Source organism: Anomaloglossus baeobatrachus, chromosome 6 (assembly GCF_048569485.1).
Source record: "Anomaloglossus baeobatrachus isolate aAnoBae1 chromosome 6, aAnoBae1.hap1, whole genome shotgun sequence".
Classification (NCBI taxonomy): Eukaryota; Metazoa; Chordata; class Amphibia; order Anura; family Aromobatidae; genus Anomaloglossus; species Anomaloglossus baeobatrachus.
Window position 1 is genome coordinate 372,715,012 of NC_134358.1, and position 27,954 is coordinate 372,742,965.

At 46.5% G+C, this 27,954-nt stretch overlaps 1 protein-coding gene across 2 annotated transcripts in view; it reads right to left on the minus strand.

Annotated features, from left to right (window-relative positions):
• Positions 1-27,954, minus strand: part of TNS3 (tensin 3) — a 528,788-nt gene that overhangs the window by 431,354 nt on the left and 69,480 nt on the right. The window contains exon 1 of one of the 2 annotated variants that reach the window (XM_075315026.1): positions 5,847-6,046. The exons of the other annotated variant lie outside the window; for it this stretch is intronic. Coding sequence (XP_075171141.1) covers positions 5,847-5,891 — 45 coding nt within the window. The 5' untranslated portion in view covers positions 5,892-6,046. Of the gene's footprint in view, positions 1-5,846; positions 6,047-27,954 lie in introns of those variants that run through there. 2 annotated transcript variants of the gene reach the window in all.

Consider the following 27,954-nt stretch of genomic DNA (forward strand, 5'->3'; position numbering starts at 1 on the left):
TGTACGGAGGCGACAATGAAACAGTCCACACCAGTATTGCAGTTTCAACTTGCCTTGTTTTACTTGATTTTAGTACTTGGACCCACTGGTGCCGGTTCCAGGTGTTCCCGCTCCCCTTGTTCTTTGTGCCAGTTGTGACCTTGGTAGCTGTCCTCTGTGCACTCTCGTTTGTATTGGGCTCCCGTGGGCTAGAGCTTCTTGGGAACCCCTCCGTTTCTGTTTTGGTCCTATTGCAGGCAGCCTGGACTATTTAAGGGGGTCAAACCCCAGTCCCCTCTTTGCTGCTGATGATTCAGACTCTTTGGTTGGACCCTGGAGATCTTCTCGCCTGGCAGATTTAAAAGGTGACCATAAAATGTCCCACTGTCCTAGGGTCTGCCACCCCGCCTTGTGCTGAGCTCTGTGAGCCTAGGTTCCACTTCCACAGGTAACCCATGGTCCCTGGAGTCCTGGTTCCTTACTCCACAGTCCCTCACTCATGTTACAGCTTTCCGTTGTTACTTCAGACCTTGCTACACTTTTTTTCCTTACTTCACTCTTTCACTCCTCCGACTACTCACTCCACTTCACTTAACTTAACTAACTAACTAAACACTTCCTCCCGCCAACTTCCCAACGGACCACTGGCCCCTCCCCCTTGCTGGGTCTCTCCCAACAGATTTAGTGGCGACTATCCAATCAGTGCCCATCCCTTTTTCCTGTTGCTAGGTCTCCCAGTCTGGTGTTGGAGTATGTGTGTGGCCTGAAGGTGCTGGTGTGTTGACTGGCATGGATATTCCGGGGTTTGGATTTCCACGTTCACATTTGTGGCACCTGGTACCGCAGGGGTGCTACAGATGCACTGACCCAATCATCTGGCCATTACAGTCTGACCTATGGTAAAGTTGCCCAGACCCTTATGTTTTCTCACCATTCACTTGCTGCCTCATGTACCCCATGTGTACAGTAATATTCAATGCTTATCATTATACATCACAAGGTGAAGGGCCTATCATCCTACTTGTCCAGCTTCTATTTGGTTCTTTAGATGTAAAGCCAAATTCATATATCTATGTGTTGCAAGCCAAGTATTGACTGGCCATGGGTGACCTGACTCAAAGTTGACAGCCACCACATATCTGCCTATGAGACTGTTCTGCTTGGGTCAAAAGAGCCTGACACAGATGTGTGAATGCAGCGTAAGGATTGTCATTGCTAAGGTAATATTTATTTCAGATACTTGCTCGTCATGTGTTTTACTGGAGAATAAGATTGTGTCAGATCACATGATTGGGATGGAGTATTTCTGTAGTTCCATGATATTAGATAGCTGACAGTGGTTCTTTCACATGCAAACAGATGTAGTATTCTTATCCTGTCAGACAGCCCATACAAAACAATAAGACTCTCCAACTAAGGTGGCCGGACTAATGAAATGGGCTAGCAAATGAACCTTCCAAAATTATGGTTTACTTCTCTACAAGATAGTATTTATGATTTGTTTAAAGGGGATATCTGAAAAAAAAATCTGTTTTTTACCTTCATGCCTTATCTATGAGAGATATGCAGTGGACAGGCCTCTGCAGTGGTCCAGACCTTTCTCAATCAACACGTAAAGGGAAGCAATCTTAAAAAAAAAAAAATGACCTATTGAATAAATCAGGTTTTCATGTGAAATGTAGTTTTTAACAGTTGCAATTTATATATTTTTAAGTCACAATCTGTATTAAAAATATAAAATATAAATCTTGCATTTTACATTGGCCACTGATGGTTTCTTAGATTAATGCTTCCTTTTGTTTCAGGAAACAACACATGTACATGGCCCCAATGGTCAGACACTAACCTTATCTTTTGTGTTGAAGCATCTAATGAGCATGTGTAAAGCTTATTGTGAAGGAAGGGGGAGCAGGGTCAGCTGTGACATCTTCCATTGTGATTGGTGAATGTGCTGTTATCAGTTTTATATAGAGGTGTTACCTGTCATTGGAATCTTGACTTTAATAATAAGAAAACTCTGGGAAACTGTTCCTGAAACTACAGGAAGTATAAATGTAAACAAGCCCCAGGGTAGGGTGAAATTACAAGATTACTAATTATGTTTTCTTAATCGCCTCACGACCGATGATATACATGTACATCACATCATCAGCCATGACGTTGTCTTTGATGCGGGCTCACATGCTGAGCCCACATCTTCCCGTCACTTGACAGCTGATTTAATCAGCCATCAAGTGCCTGTAACAGCTGCGGATCAGAGATCCACCCGCCGCTGTTAACCAGATAAATGCCGCTGTCAATCTCTGGCAGCCATATCATTTAACACACGCTGAGAGGAAGTGCATCACTGATCCCACCCATCAGAGCACCAGTCACATGATCATAGGGCGCTAATAGGTTGTTGTGACAGCCAGGACTTAGCGGATGACCCCTGTGTCTGTCATCATGATCCTCCTGTGAAATCCAGCTGCAACCTGGCATTCATAGGAGGTGATGATTTCTGCTGTACACAGCAGTGCTAATGCAGAAATGACGAAACATTCACAGCTTCAACTCCCCTAAAGGGAATATTAATACTGTAAAAAGTAAAAAAAAAATTAAAAAATATTTTAAAAAAACTGCACAAGTTCAAATCACCCGCCTTTTTCCTCATTAAAAATAAAACGATTAAAATAAAATTAAAACTATACGCATTTGGTAACCCCAAATTCAGATATATCCGTTCTGTCTAAATATAAAATAAATTAATCTGAATGGCAAAGGACGTAATCAGAATACAAATAGAGACAACAGAATTATGTTTTTGGTTGCCACAACATTGCAATAAAATGCAATTAAAACACTGTACCTACCTCTAAATAGTATCAGTAAAAACATCAGCTTGTAGCGCAAATAATAATCCATCACTGAGCCCCAGATCCCAAAAAATTAAAATGCTACGGGTCTTGGAAAATGGCGACAAAAGCTAAATGGGGTTTTTTTTTTGACAAATTTCTGATTTTTTTCACCACTTTAATAAAAAAACATATTTAACATCTAAGTATTCATACTGGCCTGGGGAATTATATTGCCAGGTAGTTTTACCATATAGTGAACATGGTAAATAAAAAAACATTATGGAATTGCACTTTTTTTGCAATTTCACCACACTTAGAATTTTTCCCATTTTCCTGTACGCTATGTGGCAGAATGAATGGTGTCATTCAAAGGTGCATCTCGTTCCACAAAAAATAAGTCCTCATATGGCTGTATGGACAGAAAAATCAAAACATTATGGCTCCTGGAAAAATTGGAGGAGAAAACAAAAACAAAATCCCCCATGGGTGAAGGGGTTAATAAAAGCCATAATATGAAAAAAAGAAAAAAACACATTGCCAAGATTTTTGGAAAAAGTACATGTAACGCAAAAACGTGATTTAAGCAATTGGTCATTTTTTGATGATAGCTTCTGTTTTAAGGCTCCCAAATACCAGGATGGCAGAAAAGGGAGATGCTCTGTCTCTCTCCATAGAGTTGATAGATGCTGTAAGTGCGGTCAGTTAGAGGGGTATCCTGCTAAATTATGCTGAAGGAAATGTATAGGAAGGTCGTATGTTCTCCTTATATGTATGAGTCGATGCCAATCTGATAGCACTGTGTGAACACAGAGTCCTCAAATAGGATAAAAAAATGACTTCATTCAGCCCAAAAACAATGTGTACAAGACTCCATATTGTGCATATACAAGAGTTCACACATATGTCATTTTAATATCAGTCTCGAAAACATTTGTTTTATGATATGCCATATTAGTGCTGTATTAACGCATCCCACAGTCCTTGTCATCACCATATGATATGCCATATTTATGCCGTATGAACGCGTCCCCCAATCCTTCTCATCACCATATGATATGCCATATTTATGCCGTATGAACGCGTCCCCCAATCCTTCTCATCACCATATGATATGCCATATTTATGCAGTATAAACGCGTCCCACAGTCCTGCTCATCACCATATAATATGCCATATTTATGCCGTATGAATGCGTCCCCCAGTCCTTCTCATCACCATATGATATGCCATATTTATGCCATATGAACGCGTCCCCCAGACCTTCTCATCACCATATGATATGCCATATTTATGCCGTATGAGCGAGTCCCACAGACCTTCTCATCACCATATGATATGCCATATTTATGCCGTATGAACGCGTCCCCCAGCCCTTCTCATCACCATATGATATGCCATATTTATGCCGTACGAACGCATCCCCCAGCCCTTCTCATCACCATATGATATGCCATATTTATGCCGTTTGAACGAGCCCCCCAGTCCTGCTCATCACCATATGATATGCCATATTTATGCCGTATGAACGAGCCCCCCAGTCCTGCTCATCACCATATGATATGCCATATTTATGCCGTATGAACGCGTCCCCCAGTCCTTCTCATCACCATATGATATGCCAATATTTATGCCGTATAAACGCGTCCCCCAGTCCTGCTCATCACCATATGATATGCCATATTTATGCTGTATGAACGCACCCCCTAGTCCTTCTCTTCACCATATAATATGCCATATTTATGGCGTATGAACGCGTCCCCCAATCCTTCTCATCACCATATGATATGCCATATTTATGTAGTATGAACACGTCCCACAGTCCTGCTCATCACCATATGATATGCCATATTTATGCTGTATGAACGCATCCTCCAGTCCTTCTTTCCATATGTAATGCCATATTTATGCTGTATGAACACGTCCCCCAGCCCTTGTCATCACCATATGATATGCCATATTTATGCCATATGAACGCGTCCCCCAGTCCTTCTCATCACCATATGATATGCCATATTTATGCTGTATGAACGCGTCCCCCAATCCTTCTCATCACCATATGATATGCCATATTTATGCCGTATGAACGCGTCCACCAGTCCTTCTCATCACCATATGATATGTCATATTTGTGCCGTATGAACGCGTCCCCCAGCCCTTGTCATCACCATATGATATGCCATATTTATGCCATATGAACGCGTCCCCCAGACCTTCTCATCACCATATGATATGCCATATTTATGCCGTATGAACGCGTCCCCCAGTCCTTCTCATCACCATATGATATGCCAATATTTATGCCGTATAAACGCGTCCCCCAGTCCTGCTCATCACCATATGATATGCCATATTTATGCTGTATGAACGCACCCCCTAGTCCTTCTCTTCACCATATAATATGCCATATTTATGGCGTATGAACGCGTCCCCCAATCCTTCTCATCACCATATGATATGCCATATTTATGTAGTATGAACACGTCCCACAGTCCTGCTCATCACCATATGATATGCCATATTTATGCTGTATGAACGCATCCTCCAGTCCTTCTTTCCATATGTAATGCCATATTTATGCTGTATGAACACGTCCCCCAGCCCTTGTCATCACCATATGATATGCCATATTTATGCCATATGAACGCGTCCCCCAGTCCTTCTCATCACCATATGATATGCCATATTTATGCCGTATGAACGCGTCCCCCAATCCTTCTCATCACCATATGATATGCCATATTTATGCCGTATGAACGCGTCCCCCAGCCCTTCTCATCACCATGTGATATGCCATATTTATGCTGTATGAACGCGTCCCCCAGCCCTTCTCATCACCATGTGATATGCCATATTTATGCTGTATGAACGCCTCCCCCAGCCCTTTTCATGACTCTGGTCTGTAGATTATCAGGGTTACTGTATCAGCATTCAATCTATACTAATACAAGAATACAGATCTCATCCCAGCCTCTCTTAGCATCACTTATCTAACATGCACATTTAGAGGAATAATTATCACTATTTACAGACCTGAATCCTGAACTCATATTCTCTCTGGAGGGAAATAGTGTCCATGTTGGAAATTTGGAAGAACAATCTTGTACTCCTGAAGCTCTTCTCATTCACAGCTTAATACTTCTTCTCGGTGAAGTTGTAATAATATTCAAGCCAAAACTGAGAAAAAATGGATTTTTTAACAAAACCACGTGCTTTCCATTTGCCTTTGGCAATCAGTATTGCGGGATATTTTCTGGTCTGATCCTAGGCAGACCACATTGTCCCCTCTGAGCTTGGATAACAAGTAGGCGCTGTTTCTGCAGCTGAGGAAACGTAGCTTTCCTCTTCCAGAGGGAGGGTTTGGGATCTCTGGATGGTATGGTTACAATAAGAAGGAAACAGATAAAAATGATCATTCTCATGTGGAAAGAGATAGCTGTCTGCCACTGTTACATGGGTCTCAGGCTAGTACTGCACAAGGCAGGTAAAAGCACAGTAAGACCCGCAATTGAGTGTGATTCATGCCATTTTAATATACAGTGCCTACAAGTAGTATTCAACCCCCTGCAGATTTAGCAGGTTTACACATTCGGAATTAACTTGGAATTGTGACATTTGGACTGTAGATCAGCCTGGAAGTGTGAAATGCACTGCAGCAAAAAAGAATGTTATTTCTTTTTTTATTTTTTTTTTAATTGTGAAAAGTTTATTCAGAGGGCCATTTATTATTCAACCCCTCAAACCACCGGAATTCTGTTTGGTTCCCCTAAAGTATTAAGAAGTATTTCAGGCACAAAGAACAATGAGCTTCACATGTTTGGATTAATTATCTCTTTTTCCAGCCTTTTCTGACTAATTAAGACCCTCCCCAAACTTGTGAACAGCACTCATACTTGGTCAACATGGGAAAGACAAAGGAGCATTCCAAGGCCATCAGAGACAAGAACGTGGAGGGTCACAAGGCTGGCAAGGGGTACAAAACCCTTTCCAAGGAGTTGGGCCTACCTGTCTCCACTGTTGGGAGCATCATCCGGAAGTGGAAGGCTTATGGAACTACCGTTAGCCTTCCACGGCCTGGACAGCCTTTGAAAGTTTCCATCCGTGCCGAGGCCAGGCTTGTCCGAAGAGTCAAGGCTAACCCAAGGACAACAAGGAAGGAGCTCCGGGAAGATCTCATGGCAGTGGGGACATTGGTTTCAGTCAATACCATAAGTAACGTACTCCACCGCAATGGTCTCCGTTCCAGACGAGCCCGTAAGGTACCTTTACTTTCAAAGCGTCATGTCAAGGCTCGTCTACAGTTTGCTCATGATCACTTGGAGGACTCTGAGACAGACTGGTTCAAGGTTCTCTGGTCTGATGAGACCAAGATGGAGATCTTTGGTGCCAACCACACACGTGACGTTTGGAGACTGGATGGCACTGCATACGACCCCAAGAATACCATCCCTACAGTCAAGCATGGTGGTGGCAGCATCATGCTGTGGGGCTGTTTCTCAGCCAAGGGGCCTGGCCATCTAGTCCGCATCCATGGGAAGATGGATAGCACGACCTACCTGGAGATTTTGGCCAAGAACCTCCACTCCTCCATCAAGGATCTTAAGATGGGTCGTCATTTCATCTTCCAACAAGACAACGACCCAAAGCACACAGCCAAGAAAACCAAGGCCTGGTTCAAGAGGGAAAAATCAAGGTGTTGCAGTGGCCTAGTCAGTCTCCTGACCTTAACCCAATTGAAAACTTGTGGAAGGAGCTCAAGATTAAAGTCCACATGAGACACCCAAAGAACCTAGATAACTTGGAGAAGATCTGCATGGAGGAGTGGGCCAAGATAACTCCAGAGACCTGTGCCGGCCTGATCAGGTCTTATAAAAGACGATTATTAGCTGTAATTGCAAACAAGGGTTATTCCACAAAATATTAAACCTAGGGGTTGAATAATAATTGACCCACACTTTAATGTTGAAAATGTATTAAAATTTAACTGAGCAACATAACTTGTTGGTTTGTAAGATTTATGCATCTGTTAATAAATCCTGCTCTTGTTTGAAGTTTGCAGGCTCTAACTTATTTGCATCTTATCAAACCTGCTAAATCTGCAGGGGGTTGAAGACTACTTGTAGGCACTGTATACGTAGATTTTACATAAGCCTACAATTTCTTCTTGTCACAATATTAATACATTGCCTAAATGTGTCTATTCCTTATTGTCTTATTCCAGGCCTGCACTAGGGTTAGTTGCAGCTCACAGGAATAGGGAAACGCCGGCTACCTTCTTCCTATATTCAAATGTATTTGACACATTTGAACACTTGAGCGCCAGGAATGGGGCAGAGGAGCCCTTATCAGCTGCCTTCCCAACGTGCAGTGGCGTGATTAGGTCAGCACACTGCTCACCTCATTACACCACTACTGTCTCCACAGTGCCACGGAGACTGTGGTCAAGACAACGGTAAGCACTTCATGGTGGAGACAAAGGGTAAATGTCCTCTTTTCTTAGATAATGTGGTGAGGGGGAGGGCAGGGTTGATGTTACTGCAAGAGCACATTATGTGGCAATGGGGGGATTGGTAAAGGGGTCCCAGTATAGCGAGATCCCAGTATAGCGAGATGCAGTGGGTTGTGGGGGACTTTATGCAGAGAGGCAGTGTGGCAGAATATTATGGAAAGTGGCAGTGTAGTGAGGATATTATGGAAAGGGGTAGTTTGGGGGAAATTTTAGAGAGGGGCAGTGGAGATGGACATTATATAGAGGGACAGTGTGGAAAAGACATTATGAAAAGTGGCAGTGTTTGGGGTACATGTACCGGATCAGTGTTAGGAGACATTCTGACACTGCATTAATGTTTTGTAAGGAAGAGTATCCAGGGCACTGATCCGCACCAAATGTAGAGAAAAATAAGGAGTCCTTCAATATCGGCTGAAAAATGCTGCTCTGCGGTGCCGCTGATGCAATCAGGATTTTGACATTTGAGCCACAGAGAAAAAAAACAAAAAAAATCAGGCACTCACCAGAGCTTGCTTGTGCAGGTTTATGATTTATTCAATCATTCGGGCTTACATGTGCATAAGGGCTGGTGGGGAGGGAGAGGACGCTAGGCACGTCCAACGACGACGGCCGTTTCGCACCCGTCTGGGGCTTCAGCTGGTCTGGATTAGTCTGACATCATGTCCGTTATAACCACAGTAACCATGTGGCTGATGTCAAAAGTAATTAAAAAAGTTTAAATTCAAAACACGTAATGAATATTACTAAAAAGCAAGCTCTGGTGAGTGCCTGAGTTTTTTTTGTTTTTTTTCCTCTGTTGCTCACTGCATTAATGTACTGACAGTGGTTCTGACTCAGCATTCATGTACTGATAGTGGTTCTTGTAATGTAATCAAGTACTGACGATGGTTCTGATGCTTCATTCTTATACTAATGGTGGTTCTGGCACCGCACTTGTGCTGACAGTGATTCTGTTCTTGTACACATGCAGCAATTCATAACGTGCTGCATGGCTGTTAAACTGAAAAATTCTCAAAATTTAAAGATTTGAAATTAAGAAGAGGAAAAACACTGTATAAGTCAAGTTACTGATGGTGGTTCTGGTGATGTAATGATGTAAGTGTGCCGCCCCCGCCAAAACCAGGGTGTCACAAAGGTCTGCATCCATGTTTATGGTGTAGATCTCACACTCCCTTGGGAAGTTTCCCACACACAGAAACACACCATCCAATCAGGTCCCTCTCACCCCCTCCCCAGGAAAAGGGAGGGGTGGGAGAAGCTTAGAAAGAGCAGAGCAGGGTTGAGTTTAGGGTCAGTCTGCAGGAGGAGAGAGTTCTGGAAGCAGCTCCGTTGGGAGCAGAGGAGAAGTGGTAGTAGGGCCTCAGGAGCAGGCCAGCCACTTGTGGGGACCCGGAGTGGAATGGGCGAGGGTAGTTCCCCCCCCCCGGTGCCAGCTGTCGGGACCCAGTCCGGACCAGTGTGCAGAGCAGACACAGACCTCGGGCAGGAAAAGAGCACCTGAATCACACACGGGTGTGGGACCCATCCTCACAGCAACCGGCCGTGGGCACCAGTTACCAGCAACTTGGTTCAATTCTGGACTCGTGTCAGTTATTGCTTATACTGTGAGTACTCCTACACCACCCGGTCCAAGCCGTGGACTGCACCCATTATTCCCCAAACCACCACTCCCAATTGGGCCCTGGGACAACAACTCCCCTACCCGTGGAGGGGATCCCACCTTGCTGCCCCCACACCATCAGTCCCGGGCATGGTCCCCAGAGGCAGCGGCAGTGCCACCACCTTATCACCGCAACCCACGGGTGGCATCACGGACAATTTCCCCTACTTAATCCCCCTTTTATTGTGGAGCCTGGGATCACAGACCGGGTCGCACCACCGTGATACTTACTGAAGTGACCCTTGGCCCAGATCTGAGTACCCCTGTCCCCCGGGCGACACATAAGTACTCCTTTAAATTTTTTGCAGCCCTTGGGATCGTTCGGTATGGCAATCTGATCTGTGGACCAAAAAATGTTGTGCACCCCTGTCTTATTCTTTAGCGGTGTGGGACAATCTCATGGAGTGTTATGACATCGATCTCACAAAACAGTTTCATACATCCAACCATGGTATATTAACTGATTACAAGACCGATGTCACTAAACTTGAAGAATAATTATGAATATGTATTTAGTCTTTTATTTCAGACAATGTATTCCTAAATATAAATTAAGTGAATAATAAAAGTCTGTCTGTTCATGTAATTCGGAGTTCTGATATTCTTGCATATTCCACTGCAGTCAGGGTATTTTAAGGGCTTATGCGCACGTAACTGCTGAATATCAAAATATCAAAAATTGCTGCAGAAACACTGCATAATGGACACAAGTAAGATCTGCACTCAGTGAAGACAGACTCCAATTACTAATATAGGAGATGGCAATTGGTGGTATTAAAATTCTATGGAGGGAGGAGAGAAGATTTAGAGGCATGCACAGACATTCTGCTGCAAGTTCACTTTACTGGTGCATTCAGAATTTTGAGAATTAATCAGTCCTGGCCAAGAAAGAAATACATTTCTCTGATAAGATATATTACAAAGTTTCTTATTTTTACGTTTTCTATTAATTTATGAAAATAATTAAATAAATAAAATGGTGGTTAATCTTTAAACATTAACAGTTATTTGCAAAATTAGTGCTGGATTCCTTATAGAAAAAATATTGATTCTTCAATAATTAAATTACTTAATCTTTGCTCGCCTCATTTTACATTTGCACAAGGTGTACGATTTAAGTTACTGATTCCACTAAAAAGGTATGTCCATTTTTTTAACAGTAAAAGGCAAACACAAAGCATTCTCATCTATGCACTAATCAACATGCTACACTGTCATTGTTTGTACTGAACTTACTGAATTATGTTTTAATAGTAACTGCCATATGGGAAATATATAAAAAATATTTAGAGAATGTTCTAGTCTAGCTTACACCACTATCCCACAATAATGATCATAGAATACCCGGAGTGCAAACCTGCACAATGAAAAGCAATAGACATGTTTTAGGATAAAACCCAAAACTTTATTAAATATGTACTTACAAATTCATATTAAAATTTAAACAAAGGAACACACCACGGAAGGACGGCTATTATACCCCACCAAAACCATAGGTATTATATTATTTTATTCAAACTCAGTTCATGCAAAAGACCATTATTCGTGTAAATGTCATTGATTCAAAGAGACACGCTGCGATAACCCGTCAATGTAATACTGATATATCACTGCAACGTAATTACAGCTCTATCTTTTGCCGTGCATTGGGCTTAATGCAAATTATGAAAAAGGAGGTTACCTTGGAACAACTCAACAAATATATGAAGGATATCGAGGATGATATTGATAAATGGGATAAATGGGAGCAAGAAATTAGTTCAACGAAATTAAAAAAAATACCAACGTGACGTGAAAGATTATGAAAATAAGATAATTTATCGGTGGCAACAACAAAAAAAGAATGTTCCACGCAAAGTATCTGTACAAAATAGTGGGATTGACAATACTAACACATCTATGTCAGACAGCTGTGCTTCATCTAGCGATCTTGATGATGCTGGAAATATATACCAAAGAACGAGGACTCGAAATAGATATCAAGTGAGATATCCGGATATTTTCAACCCTAATAACAAACGCAAAAAGGGTAATGAACAATATAAGATAATTAATTTATCCAATCATGTTCTCTCAGATGTACAATTGCGTGTTTTGGCAAGAGGTTTGACTTTCTCCCCTTCCCAACATTTAGACAAATTTTTGGCGGTGAAGGATGTCAATCTATTTGCTCGCAAACTTGTGTTACGGCGATTACATCACAAAGCAAGCTCCAATGATATCTTTACCACGGCGGCCAAAAGGGAGGCTTTACAAATTTTGGAGTCATTGGCTCTGGAGAGTGAAACCTCCAACAAGGGTAAGTTCCCGGACTATATTTTTGGTAAATTTACAGCCTTCCCTTCTCTCAGTCTATGCCCGGCAGCAGAGGTCTTTGTCAAGTTAGTCACTAAAGATATAGAAAATCTACAATATAAGAGATTTGCGGAAAAATCTAATTTGAGTGTTCAGGATAAACTAGCCCTTAAACAACTAAAGGCCATACAGGATGTGCAGTTCAAGCCAGCCGACAAAGGTGGCAACCTTGTGGTCTGGCTGAATAGGCTATATGAGAAACAAGCGTATAAACTACTTGATGATACTAAATGCTATAGGCAACTATCAAGCAATCCTACTGCTATATTTCAAACCAAATTAGTTAAACTTCTTGAGAGAGCCTTTGAGGAAGGTACTATTCAAAAAAATTTTTGGATTATGTGAAGAAACTGCAACCCCGCATGCCGACCCTGTATCTCATTCCCAAGGTACATAAAGATCCAATGGACCCTCCGGGGAGACCAATTATCTCGGGAAATGGCAGTCTGTGTGAGATTGTCTCTGTCGCCATTGATCATTTCCTTAAGCCTCTGGTGAGTACCTTACCATCATTCATCAAGGACACTACGTCTGCTCTCCAGAGGCTAAACCATATTCATATGGATAGGGAGATGATCATGGTGACAGCAGACTTTGAAGCATTATATAGTTCAATCAGACACGAGGATGGCATGCGGGCAGTTGCATGGTTTCTGAATTCCAGTGATATAGACGCATCCACTGCTGAGCTCCTGTTGTCATTGCTTGAGTATGTATTAAATCATAATTTTTTTTACCTTCAATGGAAGGACGTATCTCCAGAAGCAGGGTACTGCAATGGGGGCAGCTTGTGCCCCCTCGTATGCTAACTTGTTTTTGGGATATTGGGAACACCAAATTTTTTTGGAGGATGGTATACCAGCAATGACCGGAGTTCAGGAGTGGATGCGCTATATTGATGATGTTTGGTTCATATGGCAGGGATCAGAAACTGATTTGCAGTCCCTAATGGCTAATCTTAATAATAATAATTACAACATCAAATTAACGTAAAAATTTGGAAATTAACTTGACTTCCTGGACATAAAAATAATCATTTTGGAGAATGGAGAGCTGGCTACAGATATGTTCCACAAGCCCTAAGCCACGAATTCTTTACTCCATGCCTCGTCATCGCATTTACCTTCCACGATAAAGGGCATCCCAATTGGCCAGTTTTTACGGGCGAAAAGGATATGTTCAAGTGAGGAGAGTTTTCAGGCACAGGCTGTTGACATTGCCCAAAGGTTTGAGGAGCGTGGGTACAGCCGCAGAAATATCAGAAGGGGAAATAGAAAGGCTCAGAGATCCAATAGAGATGATCTTCTCTTTGGATCTAAAACCAAGCGTGATGATGAATCTCCCAACATCATCAGAGTTATTACAACTTATAATTCCCAATGGAAGGAAGTAAAAGGGGTAATTGAACAACATTGGGATATACTATTAACTGACCCCATCCTAAGAGATTACTTGTCAACCAAACCTTCAATTGTGGCAAAACGCTCGTGCAATTTGCGAGATATATTAGTCCATAGCTAGAGTTGAGCGCGGTTGGTGGTTCGAGGTTCTCCAGTTCGCGGCTCGAGTGATTTTGGGGGCTGTTCTAGATAGAACTAGAACTCGAGCTTTTTGCTAAAGCTCGATAGTTCTAGATACATTCGAGAACGGTTCTAGCAGCAAAAAGACCAGCTAATTACTAGCTGGCTTTCCGCTGTAATAGTGTAAGTCACTCTGTGACTCACACTATTATGAAATTTCAGTGTATAGTGTGCGGGAACAGCGCATTCAGATCACTGCTGTATGGATAATGGCCATTTTTTTTTTTCCCTTGTCTTCCTTCCCTAAGCGCGCGCATGTAGTGGGGCGTGAGAGCATGTCAGCCAATCCCAGACACACACACAGCTAAGTGGACTTTTAGCCAGAGAAGCAACGGCATGTGTGATAGGATGTCCATGTCACATGTCCCTGCATTATAAAACCGGACATTTTTCTCCAGCACGCCATTATCTGCCTTCTGCGTCCTTGGTGTCAGTCATCACTGGCACAGCTCCTATCACCGATACTGCTGTGTACGCTCCATACACAGCGCTGTACAGCATAGGGATAGCACTTTCTATCAGTCCTTTTAAGGGCTCATACCGGCAGGGTCAGAGCCATAGGTGACAGGTCCGTGAAAACAGAGTTTAACAGCTACACAAGATGACAGCGTCTGTGTAGCTAAGGTCAGGGATTTCCTCGCTGCATTTCCCCATTAGGAGGGATAGAAAGGCAGGCTTCCTTTCCTCTACCCAGAGACCCACAACCCTGCCACTGTACCCTCCTGCCCTTTGCACACTCAAACTCATTGTTACTAAGCCATTATACTAGCAAGTAAGAAATAACGTTTGGAACTCCATTCTATGTCTGAACTGGGTGCAAAAACCTAAAAAAACATCACTATGGGGAGATAAGGTATGCACACCAGTGACTATGTAAGGGGAATACATGTAATAGCAGAAACTGCTGTGTGAATACTGACATGAAAAATTCAATAGCTATATGTAAGAATGAAATGTGAAAAATGGAACCTGCATTACTGCCATGAATATATGAATAAAGAGAAATTTAGCTACTGAATTGATCAATGCAATAGAGCCCCAACACTACGCCAAAGTATTTCTCTACGTTGGGGTCCCTAGCTTGTGTGTCCTCTCATGCAGTTAAAAAACTTACCGTGTATGGGAAGCTGAGACCCAGGCTATATATACGATGTGGATTGGCAATAGGTGTGTATGGGGAGGGTTCACAAACGAAAAACTACTAACAAATAAGAAATAACGTTTGGAACTCCATTCTATGTCTGAACTGGGTGCAAAAACCTAAAAAAACATCACTATGGGGAGATAAGGTATGCACACCAGTGACTATGTAAGGGGAATACATGTAATAGCAGAAACTGCTGTGTGAATACTGACATGAAAAATTCAATAGCTATATGTAAGAATGAAATGTGAAAAATGAAACCTGCATTACTGCCATGAATATATGAATAAAGAGAAATTTAGCTACTGAATTGATCAATGCAATAGAGCCCCAACACTACGCCAAAGTATTTCTCTACGTTGGGGTCCCTAGCTTGTGTGTGTCCTCTCATGCAGTTAAAAAACTTACCGTGTATGGAAAGCTGAGACCCAGGCTATATATACGATGTGGATTGGCAATAGGTGTGTATGGGGAGGGTTCACAAACGAAAAACTACTAACAAATAAGAAATAACGTTTGGAACTCCATTCTATGTCTGAACTGGGTGCAAAAACCTAAAAAAACATCACTATGGGGAGATAAGGTATGCACACCAGTGACTATGTAAGGGGAATACAGGTAATAGCAGAAACTGCTGTGTGAATACTGACATGAAAAATTCAATAGCTATATGTAAGAATGAAATGTGAAAAATGGAATCTGCATTACTGCCATGAATATATGAATAAAGAGAAATTTAGCTACTGAATTGATCAATGCAATAGAGCCCCAACACTACGCCAAAGTATTTCTCTACGTTGGGGTCCCTAGCTTGTGTGTGTCCTCTCATGCAGTTAAAAAACTGCTCTATTGCATTGATCAATTCAGTAGCTAAATTTCTCTTTATTCATATATTCATGGCAGTAATGCAGGTTCCATTTTTCATTTTTTTAGGTTTTTGCACCCAGTTCAGACATAGAATGGAGTTCCAAACGTTATTTCTTATTTGTTAGTAGTTTTTCGTTTGTGAACCCTCCCCATACACACCTGTTGCCAATCCACATCGTATATATAGCCTGGGTCTCAGCTTCCCATACACGGTAAGGTTTTTTAACTGCATGAATGGACACACACAAGCTAGGGACCCCAACGTAGAGAAATACTTTGGCGTAGTGTTGGGGCTCTATTGCATTGATCAATTCAGTAGCTAAATTTCTCTTTATTCATATATTCATGGCAGTAATGCAGGTTCCATTTTTCACATTTCATTCTTACATATTGCTATTGAATTTTTCATGTCAGTATTCACACAGCAGTTTCTGCTATTACATGTATTCCCCTTACATAGTCACTGGTGTGCATACCTTATCTCCCCATAGTGATGTTTTTTTAGGTTTTTGCACCCAGTTCAGACATAGAATGGAGTTCCAAACGTTATTTCTTATTTGTTAGTAGTTTTTCGTTTGTGAACCCTCCCCATACACACCTATTGCCAATCCACATCGTATATATAGCCTGGGTCTCAGCTTCCCATACACGGTAAGTTTTTTAACTGCATGAGAGGACACACACAAGCTAGGGACCCCAACGTAGAGAAATACTTTGGCGTAGTGTTGGGGCTCTATTGCATTGATCAAATCAGTAGCTAAATTTCTCTTTATTCATATGTTCATGGCAGTAATGCAGGTTCCATTTTTCACATTTCATTCTTACATATAGCTATTGAATTTTTCATGTCAGTATTCACACAGCAGTTTCTGATTATACTAGCAAACACTGAGTGAACTTAGTGGCATCCTAAACGTGGCTGTTGGACTTCTGTATCGTCCCACAAGTGCAAAGATATTTGCAGCACGTCTGCCTGCATTGCACACTCAAACTCATTGTTACTAAGCCATTATACTAGCAAACACTGAGTGAACTTAGTGGCATCCTAAACGTGGCTGTTGGACTTCTGTATCGTCCCACAAGTGCAAAGATAATTGCAGCACGTCTGCCTGCATTGCACACTCAAACTTATTGTTACTAAGCCATTATACTAGCAAACACTGAGTGAACTTAGTGGCATCCTAAACGTGGCTGTTGGACTTCTGTATCGTCCCACAAGTGCAAAGAAATTTGCAGCACCTCTGCCTGCATTGCACACTCAAACTTATTGTTACTAAGCTATTATACTAGCAAACACTGAGTGAACTTAGTGGCATCCTAAACGTGGCTGTTGGACTTCTGTATCGTCCCACAAGTGCAAAGATATTTGCAGCACGTCTGCCTGCATTGCACACTCAAACTCATTGTTACTAAGCCATTATACTAGCAAACACTGAGTGAACTTAGTGGCATCCTCAACGTGGCTGTTGGACTTCTGTATCGTCCCACAAGTGGAAAGATATTTGTAGCACCTCTGCCTGCATTGCACACTCAAACTCATTGTTACTAAGCCATTATACTAGCAAACACTGAGTGAACTTAGTGGCATCCTAAACGTGGCTGTTGGACTTCTGTATCGTCCCACAAGTGCAAAGATATTTGCAGCACCTCTGCCTGCATTGCACACTCAAACTCATTGTTACTAAGCCATAATACTAGCAAACACTGAGTGAACTTAGTGGCATCCTAAACGTGGCTGTTGGACTTCTGTATCGTCCCACAAGTGCAAAGATATTTGCAGCACGTCTGCCTGCATTGCACACTCAAACTCATTGTTACTAAGCCATTATACTAGCAAACACTGAGTGAACTTAGTGGCATCCTAAACGTGGCTGTTTGACTTCTGTATCGTCCCACAAGTGCAAAGATATTTGCAGCACGTCTGCCTGCATTGCACACTCAAACTCATTGTTACTAAGCCATTATACTAGCAAACACTGAGTGAACTTAGTGGCATCCTAAACGTGGCTGTTGGACTTCTGTATCGTCCCACAAGTGCAAAGATATTTGCAGCACCTCTGCCTGCATTGCATACTCAAACTCATTGTTACTAAGCCATTATACTAGCAAACACTGAGTGAACTTAGTGGCATCCTAAACGTGGCTGTTGGACTTCTGTATCGTCCCACAAGTACAAAGATATTTGCAGCACGTCTGCCTGCATTGCACACTCAAACTCATTGTTACTAAACCATTATACTAGCAAACACTGAGTGAACTTAGTGGCATCCTAAACGTGGCTGTTGGACTTCTGTTTTGTCCTACTAGTGCAAAGATATTTGCAGCACCTCTGCCTGCATTGCACACTCAAACTCATTGTTACTAAGCCATTATACTAGCAAACACTGCTGCCAGTTTAAGGGCCGTAGTTGCATTGTCAGTGATAATTATTGTTGTTTATTCTGCTGTTAATAAAGATAGACCACCGCTGCAATCTACACCACCTCTCAATTTTTACTACCACATTTTAAGTGCACAATCTTGTCGCAATCAAAATGAGTGGCAAAATGACAGATGCTGGTGGAAAGGGTAAAAGGCGTGGTGGAAAAGGAAAAAAAGGGTTTGTCCGTGGGGAAGGTGGCAAAGCTCCATTAACATCTGCTGAAGATAGACCATCTTCCAGCAAAAGTAAGATGTCTACTACTTACCGTGGACAATCCGATGTGCTCCCTTTTTTACGGACACGGACAACTGGAACAAAGGTAGATGATGGCCAAAAAAGGAAAATGCTTGAATGGATCTCAAATGGTCCAACAAGTGCCCTCTCCGCCACCTCAACTACCGCATCCAAAAAACACCAGTCCTCTGAGTTTTCATCCCAATCAAACTTGCTTTCTCCCAGCTCTGAAGTCTCCATCCGCCCTGCACAGTATGGTGAAACTGAGATGGCTGAGTCTGCAGAGCTGTTCAGCCACACTATAGCCTGGGAATCAGAGGTCTGCTCCCAAGCTACAGTGAGTACAGACTAGGAAATGGTCTGCAGTGATGCCTAGAACCTTTGTGACTCTGATTCAGGCCGTGAGGACGAAGTTTCTGAGCATAATGTTGACCCTTTTTCACCAACTGTAACACCTGTTGTTATAGACAATGAGGAACATACTGATGACGATGAGACGCAGATACCAGATTGGGATGACAACTTAAATATTCGGTCAGGGCAAGAAGAGGCTCGGTCTGAGGGTGAGGGGAGTGCAAACACAACAATTGATGAGGAAGTTCTAGATCCCACCTACTGTCAACCCACAGTCAGGCACTCGAGGAAGTCAACAGAGGTGGTGGAGGAGGATGCAACTGATGACGAAGTTACCTTGCGCCTTCCTGGACAGAGTCGGAGTACTGGTAGCACGTCTACAACTGCATCCTCAGCCACCACTCTGCCTCTGAGCACTAGTCGGGGTGGATCAACAGGTCGCATGTCCTCTAAGCCTTGCCTAGCCTGGTCCTTTTTTGACATAGCAAAAGATCGCCCAAATTATGTGATCTGTAAAATTTGTCATGATTCTGTTAGTAGAGGTCAAAACCTCAGCAGTTTGACAACTTCTTCCATGAATCGTCACATGAATAAATATCATATGTCCCGGTGGGAAGCTCACCGTGCTGCAATGCGGCCTAGCGGAGCGAACCATCCACCGCCTGCCCTTTCTAGTGCATCCGCGCGCTCTTCATCTTCTAGGACTGTGGGGACAGCTGTCACACCTGGTTTTCCACGCACAACTTCCACCACTGTAACCGCAACAGGCAGTTTGCTTGGTAGGTCGTCAGTTGGTATGGAAGGGGAAACAAGTGCGTGTGTACAGCTCTCTCAGACATCGATAGCACCAACGTTGGATGAAGGCAACATCATGTCTACGCCTGCACTTTCCTCACAAAGCTGCATTTTTCCAGGGACACCCTACTCAACACCGTCTACACACAGCAGCCAGATCTCTGTCCCTCAGATGTGGACAAATAAAAGCCCATTTCCTGCGACCCATGACAAAGCTAAGAGGTTGACTTTATCCCTCTGTAAGCTCTTGGCTACCGAAATGCTGCCTTTCCGCCTGGTGGACACACAGGATTTTAGAGACCTTATGTCTGTCGCTGTGCCCCAGTACCAGATGCCCAGTCGCCACTACTTCTCTAAGAAAGGTGTGCCCGCGCTACACCAGCATGTCGCACACAACATCACCGCTTCCTTGAGAAACTCTGTGTGTCAACGGGTGCATTTCACCACCGATACTTGGACCAGTAAGCATGGACAGGGACGTTACATGTCGCTGACTGGGCACTGGGTAACTATGGTGATAGATGGTGAAGGGTCTGCTGCACAAGTCTTGCCGTCCCCATGACTTGTGTGTCAATCCTCTGTCTGTCCAAGTTCCGCCACTGCTTCTACCTCCTCCACCTCATCTGGGTCCTCCACCTCCGCCCCAAGCCTGCCTGGTCAGGCCACCAGCGTTCTCACTGCACAGAAGGAATCACGCACCCCTCATTACTATGCTGGCAGCAGATCGCAACGGCATCAGGCGGTCTTTAGCTTGACATGTCTTGGGAATAAGAGTCACACAGCGGCTGAGTTGTGGGCAGCTCTGGAGACTGAGTTTGGTAAATGGTTGTCTTCTCTCAACTTGCAGCCTGGTAAGGCCGTGTGCGACAATGCTGCAAACCTGGGTGCGGCCCTTCGCCTGGGCAAGGTGACACACGTGCCTTGTATGGCTCACGTGTTGAACCTTGTTGTCCAGCAATTTTTAACACACTATCCCGGCCTAGATGGCCTTCTGACCAGGGCACGAAAACTGTCTGCTTACTTCCGCCGTTCAACCGCAGCTGAGCAACTTGCATCGCTCCAGAAGTCTTTCGGCCTGCCGGTTCATCGCCTGAAATGCGATGTGGCAACACGCTGGAATTCGACTCTCCACATGTTATAGCGACTGTGGCAGCACCGCTGAGCCCTGGTGCAATACGTCATGACGTACAGCCTGGGCCAACGAGATGCAGAGGTGGGGCAGATCACCCTGATGGAGTGGTCTCAGATCAAGGACCTATGGACCCTTCTGCAAAGTTTCAAAATGGCGACGAATATGTTTAGCGCTGACAATGCCATTATCAGCATGACGATTCCAGTCATTTACATGCTGGAGCACACGCTAAACACTATTCGGAGTCAGGGGGTGGGACAACAGGAAGGGGAGGAACTACAGGAGGATTCATATGCGCAAGGGACAACAACATTACCAAGGTCCAGACGTTCATCATCACCAACGCGGCAGGCATGGGACCATGGGGGACAGCGATCAACAAGGGCGCATGGTAGCAGGCGAAATGTTGAGGAAGGTGCAGGAGAACATGAAGAAATGGATGACGAACTGTCCATGGACATGGAAGACTCAGCGGATGAGGGAGACCTTGGTCAAATTTCAGTTGAAAGAGGTTGGGGGGAGATGTCAGAGGAAGAAAGAACGGTTAGCACCTCTATGCCACAAACAGAGCGTGGACTTGGTCCGCATGGCTGCGCAAGACACATGAGCGCCTTCTTGCTGCACTACCTCCAACATGACACTCGTATTGTCAAAATTAGAAGTGATGATGACTACTGGCTTGCCACACTATTAGATCCCCGGTACAAGTCCAAATTTTGTGACATAATTCCAGCCATAGAAAGGGACGCACGTATGCAGGAGTATCAGCAGAAGCTGTTACTCGATCTTAGCTCGGCTTTTCCACCAAACAACCATGCAGGTGCAGGAAGTGAATCTCCCAGTTGTAACTTGACAAACATGGGACAGTCTCGTCATCTTCAACAGTCTACCCGTACCAGTAGCACCATATCTGGTGCTGGTAACAGCAATTTTATGGAATCTTTTCATAATTTTTTTAGACCGTCTGTGAGGCAAATCCCGGGATATGAAGATGAATTATGACTCCAGTCATAATCCCTCATCACTCCCTGGCAGTGCCCCCTCCCTTCTTGTTCTCAGTGTTCCACTTACACCTCCATGGCCATGTCCTGTGATATGGAGATGAGGTGGTGTGGGAACAATGGACACAGGATGACTCCCTGCCGTCACCCTGTAGTAGGAGCTGCTAGCTAGTTAGCAAGGCTATGGAAATAGCCAGACAGAACGACTCCAGTAAAAAATGGTTCATATCTCGCAAGCCATATTTCCGATAAATATGGCAACCATAAAAATGGTGTCTCTGCATGCGGACGATGCCGGCACACCCTTTTTATGGGAGCAGGACATTGGGAAATGCCCCAGGCGTGATATCAGCCAATGGGGAACTGGCAGACAGGTCATGAGTCCCCTCGTTCTGTAGCTAAATTCATAACTGTCACAATGAGAGCATTGGCGTCCGCCTACGACGCTCCCAGGCAAACTTATGGCCCATATTCCATGTTGGGATATTGTCCATAACTCAAGCCAGGGGTGGAGCAGTGCTCCCTGTGAGGTCACGAAGGTAGGAGGGGACCTGGATCTGCCCAGGTTGATAACCCTACTTCGGCCATTTTCCAGCGTTCTTTCGCTGGGGGCACGTGTAGGAAACATCTGTGGGAAGGATCCTAGAAACCTGGCCTACAGCGCCCCCCTGTGGCCAGACGCAACAAGGTAACTGCTGGAACTGTGTATGCCTGTTTGTAACCCATGCTTTGATTGTAACTGTACTCTGACATATGTATATTCTGTAGATTCCCTATTGTATATATTGTAGTTTCTAGTGTGCTTTAGGCTGATTAAATTATATAATTAATCTTGGGCTGTTCTGTTATCTCGATCTTGAATCCCACGTCTGTGTGTTCGGCTAATAGTTACCGTAAATCGGTTGGTGGCAGCGAATTGTGCCAAGGATTATTGTGGGGAGGCCAGTGAGATTCGGGGAGATTTTATATATTCCGCCCGCGGAGGTCGGGGGAATATATACCTTACTCTCACCGGGGACCCTTCAATAATCGGCATAAGTAGTATAGCGGCCTCCTTGCTTATTGTCGGGCAATTCCATAATTGGCCTGACTATAAGAGGGGCGCTAGAGAGCGCGTCACGTGCTCTGTCTGTCGGTCGGGAGGTATAAAGGAGGGGTGACCCCCACTTGTTACCCCCCGATTGTGACGTACTGGTAGCCAGCGCGGGGGGTTTCTGAGTGACCCCCCCGGTGGTTTGTGACATATTGGTGGCAGCGGTGGGATCGAGATAATAGTGTGTGTGAGTGTGAGACCCATACTCCCAGACACTAAAGACTGCCTGCAGCAGCTGTGGCTGCTGGGGTCTTCAGACTAGCTCAACACTAGAGTGTCAGAGTGCAGATACTGTAAGGTGTGTGGAGGCATCAGGTGTCAGTTCTGTGTCAGTGACCAAAAGTCTGCAAGAATGGCTGATGGCACCAGGAGCAGAGCTATGCAACTGGCCAATGCTAAGGCAGGAGCCGAAGAGAGGGAGGACGGTGCTGTGGACAGCAATGAGGAGGTTGCCCACGAGTCCTCCAGGAGCTCGACGCCAGAAAACCGTTCTGCCGAGGACATTGCACAACCTGGCACTGCTGGACAAGATGAGGAGGAGCTCACCCAAGGTTCCTCAACGAGCCAGATGCCAGCCCTCCGCTCTGAAAGGGACAGTGAATCGCCTAGCTCTGCAGCGTGCCGCAGATCACCACGTGCCATTCCACCGAGCCTGGGAGGCTCGGATAGCCTTCTTCAAATGGCTATGGCCCTTCTCCAGGCTGGAGACCAGAAGGGCTACAAGGAACTCCTGGCAGAGCGCAGGGCAGAGCGGCAGGCAGCGCGTGACGCTGAGGCTGCGGAGCGGCACGCAGAGCGTGAGGCTGCGGAGCGAGAGCGGCAGGCAGCGCGTGAAGAGCGAGAGCGAGAGCGACAGGCAGACCGTGACTACCAGCTGCAGCTAGCTCAGCTCCGGCCCTCATCAGCCACACGTGACCTTCGAGACACCAAACTTCCAAAGGTCCGTGTTGAGGACTTCCCAGTGCTGGAGAAGGATGGAGACTTGGACTCTTTCTTGACTGCTTTTGAACGGACTTGCTTGCAGCACCATCTGGACAAGGACCAGTGGGCCAAATACCTGACCCCCCGTTTAAGGGGTAAGGCCCTGGATATCCTTGGTGACTTGCCTGCTGAGGCAGATCAGGGCTACGACACCATCAAGCGGGCCCTGATCCAACAGTACAACCTCACTCCAGAGTCCTACCGCAAGAAGTTCCGGAGCCTACAGAAGGGACCAAAGGACTCCTGGGCTGACCACCGGCGGGCACTTGCCCGAGCTGCCGACCACTGGACCCAAGGCCTGCAGCTTTCCACCGGACCAGAGATCCTGGACTTGTTCATCACGGAGCAACTCTTGTGGAACTGCCCTGAGGATCTCCGCCAGTTCATCCGAGACCAGAAGCCAAAGGGGTCCACGGCTACAGCTGCCCTTGCCGATGACTACACCAACAACCGGGCCCCTGAGGCCAGGAGAGCGGCCACCAGCAGCACCTGGAGAGGGGGTAAGATGAATTCTGCGACTGCCCCACCTGCCCCTAGACTGCAGGGGGTGTCCCCCTCAACTCCCCTCTCCAGGCCCGTGGCAGAGCCAAGACGGTGCCACCAGTGCAACCTACCTGGACACTTCAAGGCCATGTGCCCTCAGCGTCCCAAGGCCCCGGCTCCGTCCCCGTCCCAAGGGCCGCCCAAGGTGTATTGTGTGGGTGGGGGTGGTGGTAGGTCCCTGGACAGCTTCCAACCTGTCACCGTCGGCCGGTCTGTGACCATAGGACTGCGAGACAGCGCCTCGGAGGTGACTCTGGTGCGGCCTGAGATGGTGTCCCCCCAAGACTTGATCCCTGGAAAAACCCTCGCTGTCTCCGGGATTGGAGGCACTGACCCGGCGCTGCCTGTTGCTGACATTTATGTGGACTGGGGCGCAGGGCGGGGGGTGAGGGAGGTGGGGGTAACTGATCGGATCCCTGCAAACGTGCTACTTGGGACAGATTTGGGGCAGATAACCTCCCAGTTTGGGCCCCAACCGAGGGCTGAACCTTCAGCCAGTACTGACATGCCTCCGGACAATGTTAATGTGTTATCTATGAATGATGTAAGGGAGGAGGGAGTGAACTCTGATATTTCTGCTTGCATAGACACCATAGACACACACACAGCTGCAGCTGTGACAGGGGAGGGGGTCAGAGAAAGGTGTGACAATGCCTCTACAAGTAACCAGCCTGTGAGCTGGGATCTGTTGCCCTCTGCAGGGATAAGCAGAGAGCAGGGTGCTGCAGGGGGGAGACCAGTGTGTGGGGTGGGGGCTACCACAGCAAATGTGGGGTCCCCAGAGATTTCACAGCGGGGTTCTGTTGCTGCAGGAGGGGAACAGGCAGGTGAGATTGGGGCCGGTCCAGGAGCGGAAGTGCTCCCAGGTAAGATCTCGGTGCATGGTTCCCCCACAACCGGGGTGTCAGGAAGCCAGGTAGGTCTGCCTGAACCGGCGACTTGGTCAGGAACGGAGGAGGAGCAGGCACGACCCACGGTCGCAGCGGCTGTGGCCGCTGTCACCCGCAGTGGGAGTGCTGGAAGCCAAGGGGCCTCCCGGAGGTCCGATAGCTCTTCCCCTTCTGACCAAGTGGCAGCCGAGTCAGGTGGAGGCCAGGACACAGGTCCCGGGGTACTGACTGAAGATGTGACAGTCTCGTCGATTCTGGCCACATCTAGTCAGGGGTTTCAGGCAGCGTTAGAAGCTGACGACAGCCTGAAAGCTCTTAAGGAGCAGGCGGCACAGCCTCCCTCGGACTCGGACCCGGAGCGAGTGGTCTGGGACCAAGGACGGCTGTACCGGGCCACGGTCCAGCAGGGTTCACCGGAGGCGTGGCCCAGGGACCGACAGTTGGTGGTACCCTATCCGTTCCGGACGGAGTTGTTGCGGATCGCACATGAGATTCCGATGGCCGGACACCTAGGGATCGCTAAGACCAAGGCCAGGTTAAACCAGCATTTCTACTGGCCAAAAATGGGGGCCGATGTGGCTGCCTACTGCCGTTCGTGTGAAACCTGTCAGAGAGTGGGGAAGGCGGGGCCACGCCCCAAAGCCCCACTAGTATCTCTGCCAATCATCGATGAGCCTTTCAGGAGGGTGGCTGTGGATCTGGTCGGCCCGCTGGCCATCCCCAGCAGCTCCGGGAAACGCTTCCTACTGACGGTAGTGGACTATGCCACCCGGTACCCAGAAGCAGTGGCCTTGTCGTCCATTCGGGCTGACAAGGTGGCCACCGCATTGCTGGAGATTTTCTCCCGAGTGGGTTTTCCCCAGGAAATGCTCACTGACCGGGGGACCCAATTCATGTCCCAGCTGATGGAGGCCCTCTGTAAGCAAGTCCAGGTGCGACATCTGGTGGCCAGCCCGTACCATCCACAGACTAATGGCCTGTGCGAGCGGTTTAATGGCACCTTAAAGCAGATGCTTAAGATGTTGGTCGACTCCCATGGGCGTGACTGGGAGCGGTATCTCCCACACCTGTTATTTGCTTACCGGGAGGTTCCACAGGCCTCAACAGGATTCTCACCGTTTGAGCTCCTGTACGGGCGACGTGTGCGGGGCCCCCTGGCTCTGGTGAAAGAGGCTTGGGAAGGGGATTTGGCCACCCCTGGAGTGTCGGTTATCGAGTATGTCATGCGCTTCCGGGACAAAATGCAGGCCTTGACGCAACTGGTACACGACAATATGGCTCAAGCCCAGGCCGATCAGAAGCGTTGGTACGACCAGAACGCTTGTGAGAGGACCTACCAAGTGGGTCAAAAGGTGTGGGTACTGGTCCCCGTACCACAGGACAAGCTTCAGGCAGCCTGGGAAGGCCCATACCTCGTGTACCAGCAGCTCAACCCTGTGACGTACCTGGTCACCCTGGACCCTGCCCGTGGAAGGCGGAAGCCCTTCCATGTGAACATGATGAAGGCACATCATGAGCGGGAGGCATGTGCGCTCCCCGTGTGCAACCTGCCCGAGGAGGGAGAAGCGGAAACCCTCTTGGATATGCTAGCCCAGGTTAGGGCAGGCGGATCCATTGAGGATGTGGAGGTTGGCCACCAGCTCTTGGAGGACCAACGGTCCCAGCTGTGGGCCACCCTACACCCCTTCCGGGGGTTGTTTACCAACCAGCCCGGAAGGACTGACTTGGCTGTCCATCACGTGGACACTGGGGATCATCCCCCGATCCGGCGTTCAGCATATCGGGTCTCCCTGGAGGTGCAGCAACACATGCGCCAGGAGATTGACGAGATGCTGAAGCTGGGGGTGATCCAGGCATCCAACAGCGCTTGGGCCTCGCCTGTAGTCCTCGTCCCTAAGAAGGACCGAACCACTCGGTTCTGCGTGGACTACAGGGGGCTCAATGCGGTCACGGTCGCCGATGCGTACCCAATGCCACGCATCGATGACCTGCTCGATCAGTTGGCCGGGGCTCAGTACCTGACCATCATGGATCTGAGTCGGGGATATTGGCAGATCCCCCTGACTCGCAAGGCCAGGGAACGCTCTGCCTTTATTACCCCATTTGGACTGTACGAGTCCACGGTGATGCCATTCGGGATGAGGAATGCCCCTGCCACTTTCCAGCGGATGGTCAACACCCTGCTCAAGGGACTTGAAGGGTACACGGCCGCGTACCTGGATGACATTGCCGTCTTCAGTCCCACCTGGGAGGACCACCTAGAGCATCTAGCACAGGTGCTCAGGCGGATCCACCGGGCAGGTTTGACCATCAAGCCGGGAAAGTGTCAGCTGGCCATGAGCGAGGTCCAGTACCTCGGTCACCGGGTAGGCGGGAGAACACTGAAGCCCGAGCCTGAGAAAGTGGAAGCCATCGCATCCTGGCCCACCCCCAGGACCAAGAAGCAGGTGATGTCCTTCTTGGGGACCGCTGGGTACTATAGGAGGTTTGTTCCATGCTATAGTAGCCTGGCAAAGCCCTTGACGGACCTCACCAAGAAGAAGCTGCCCTCTGCAGTCGATTGGACAATGGACTGCGAGAC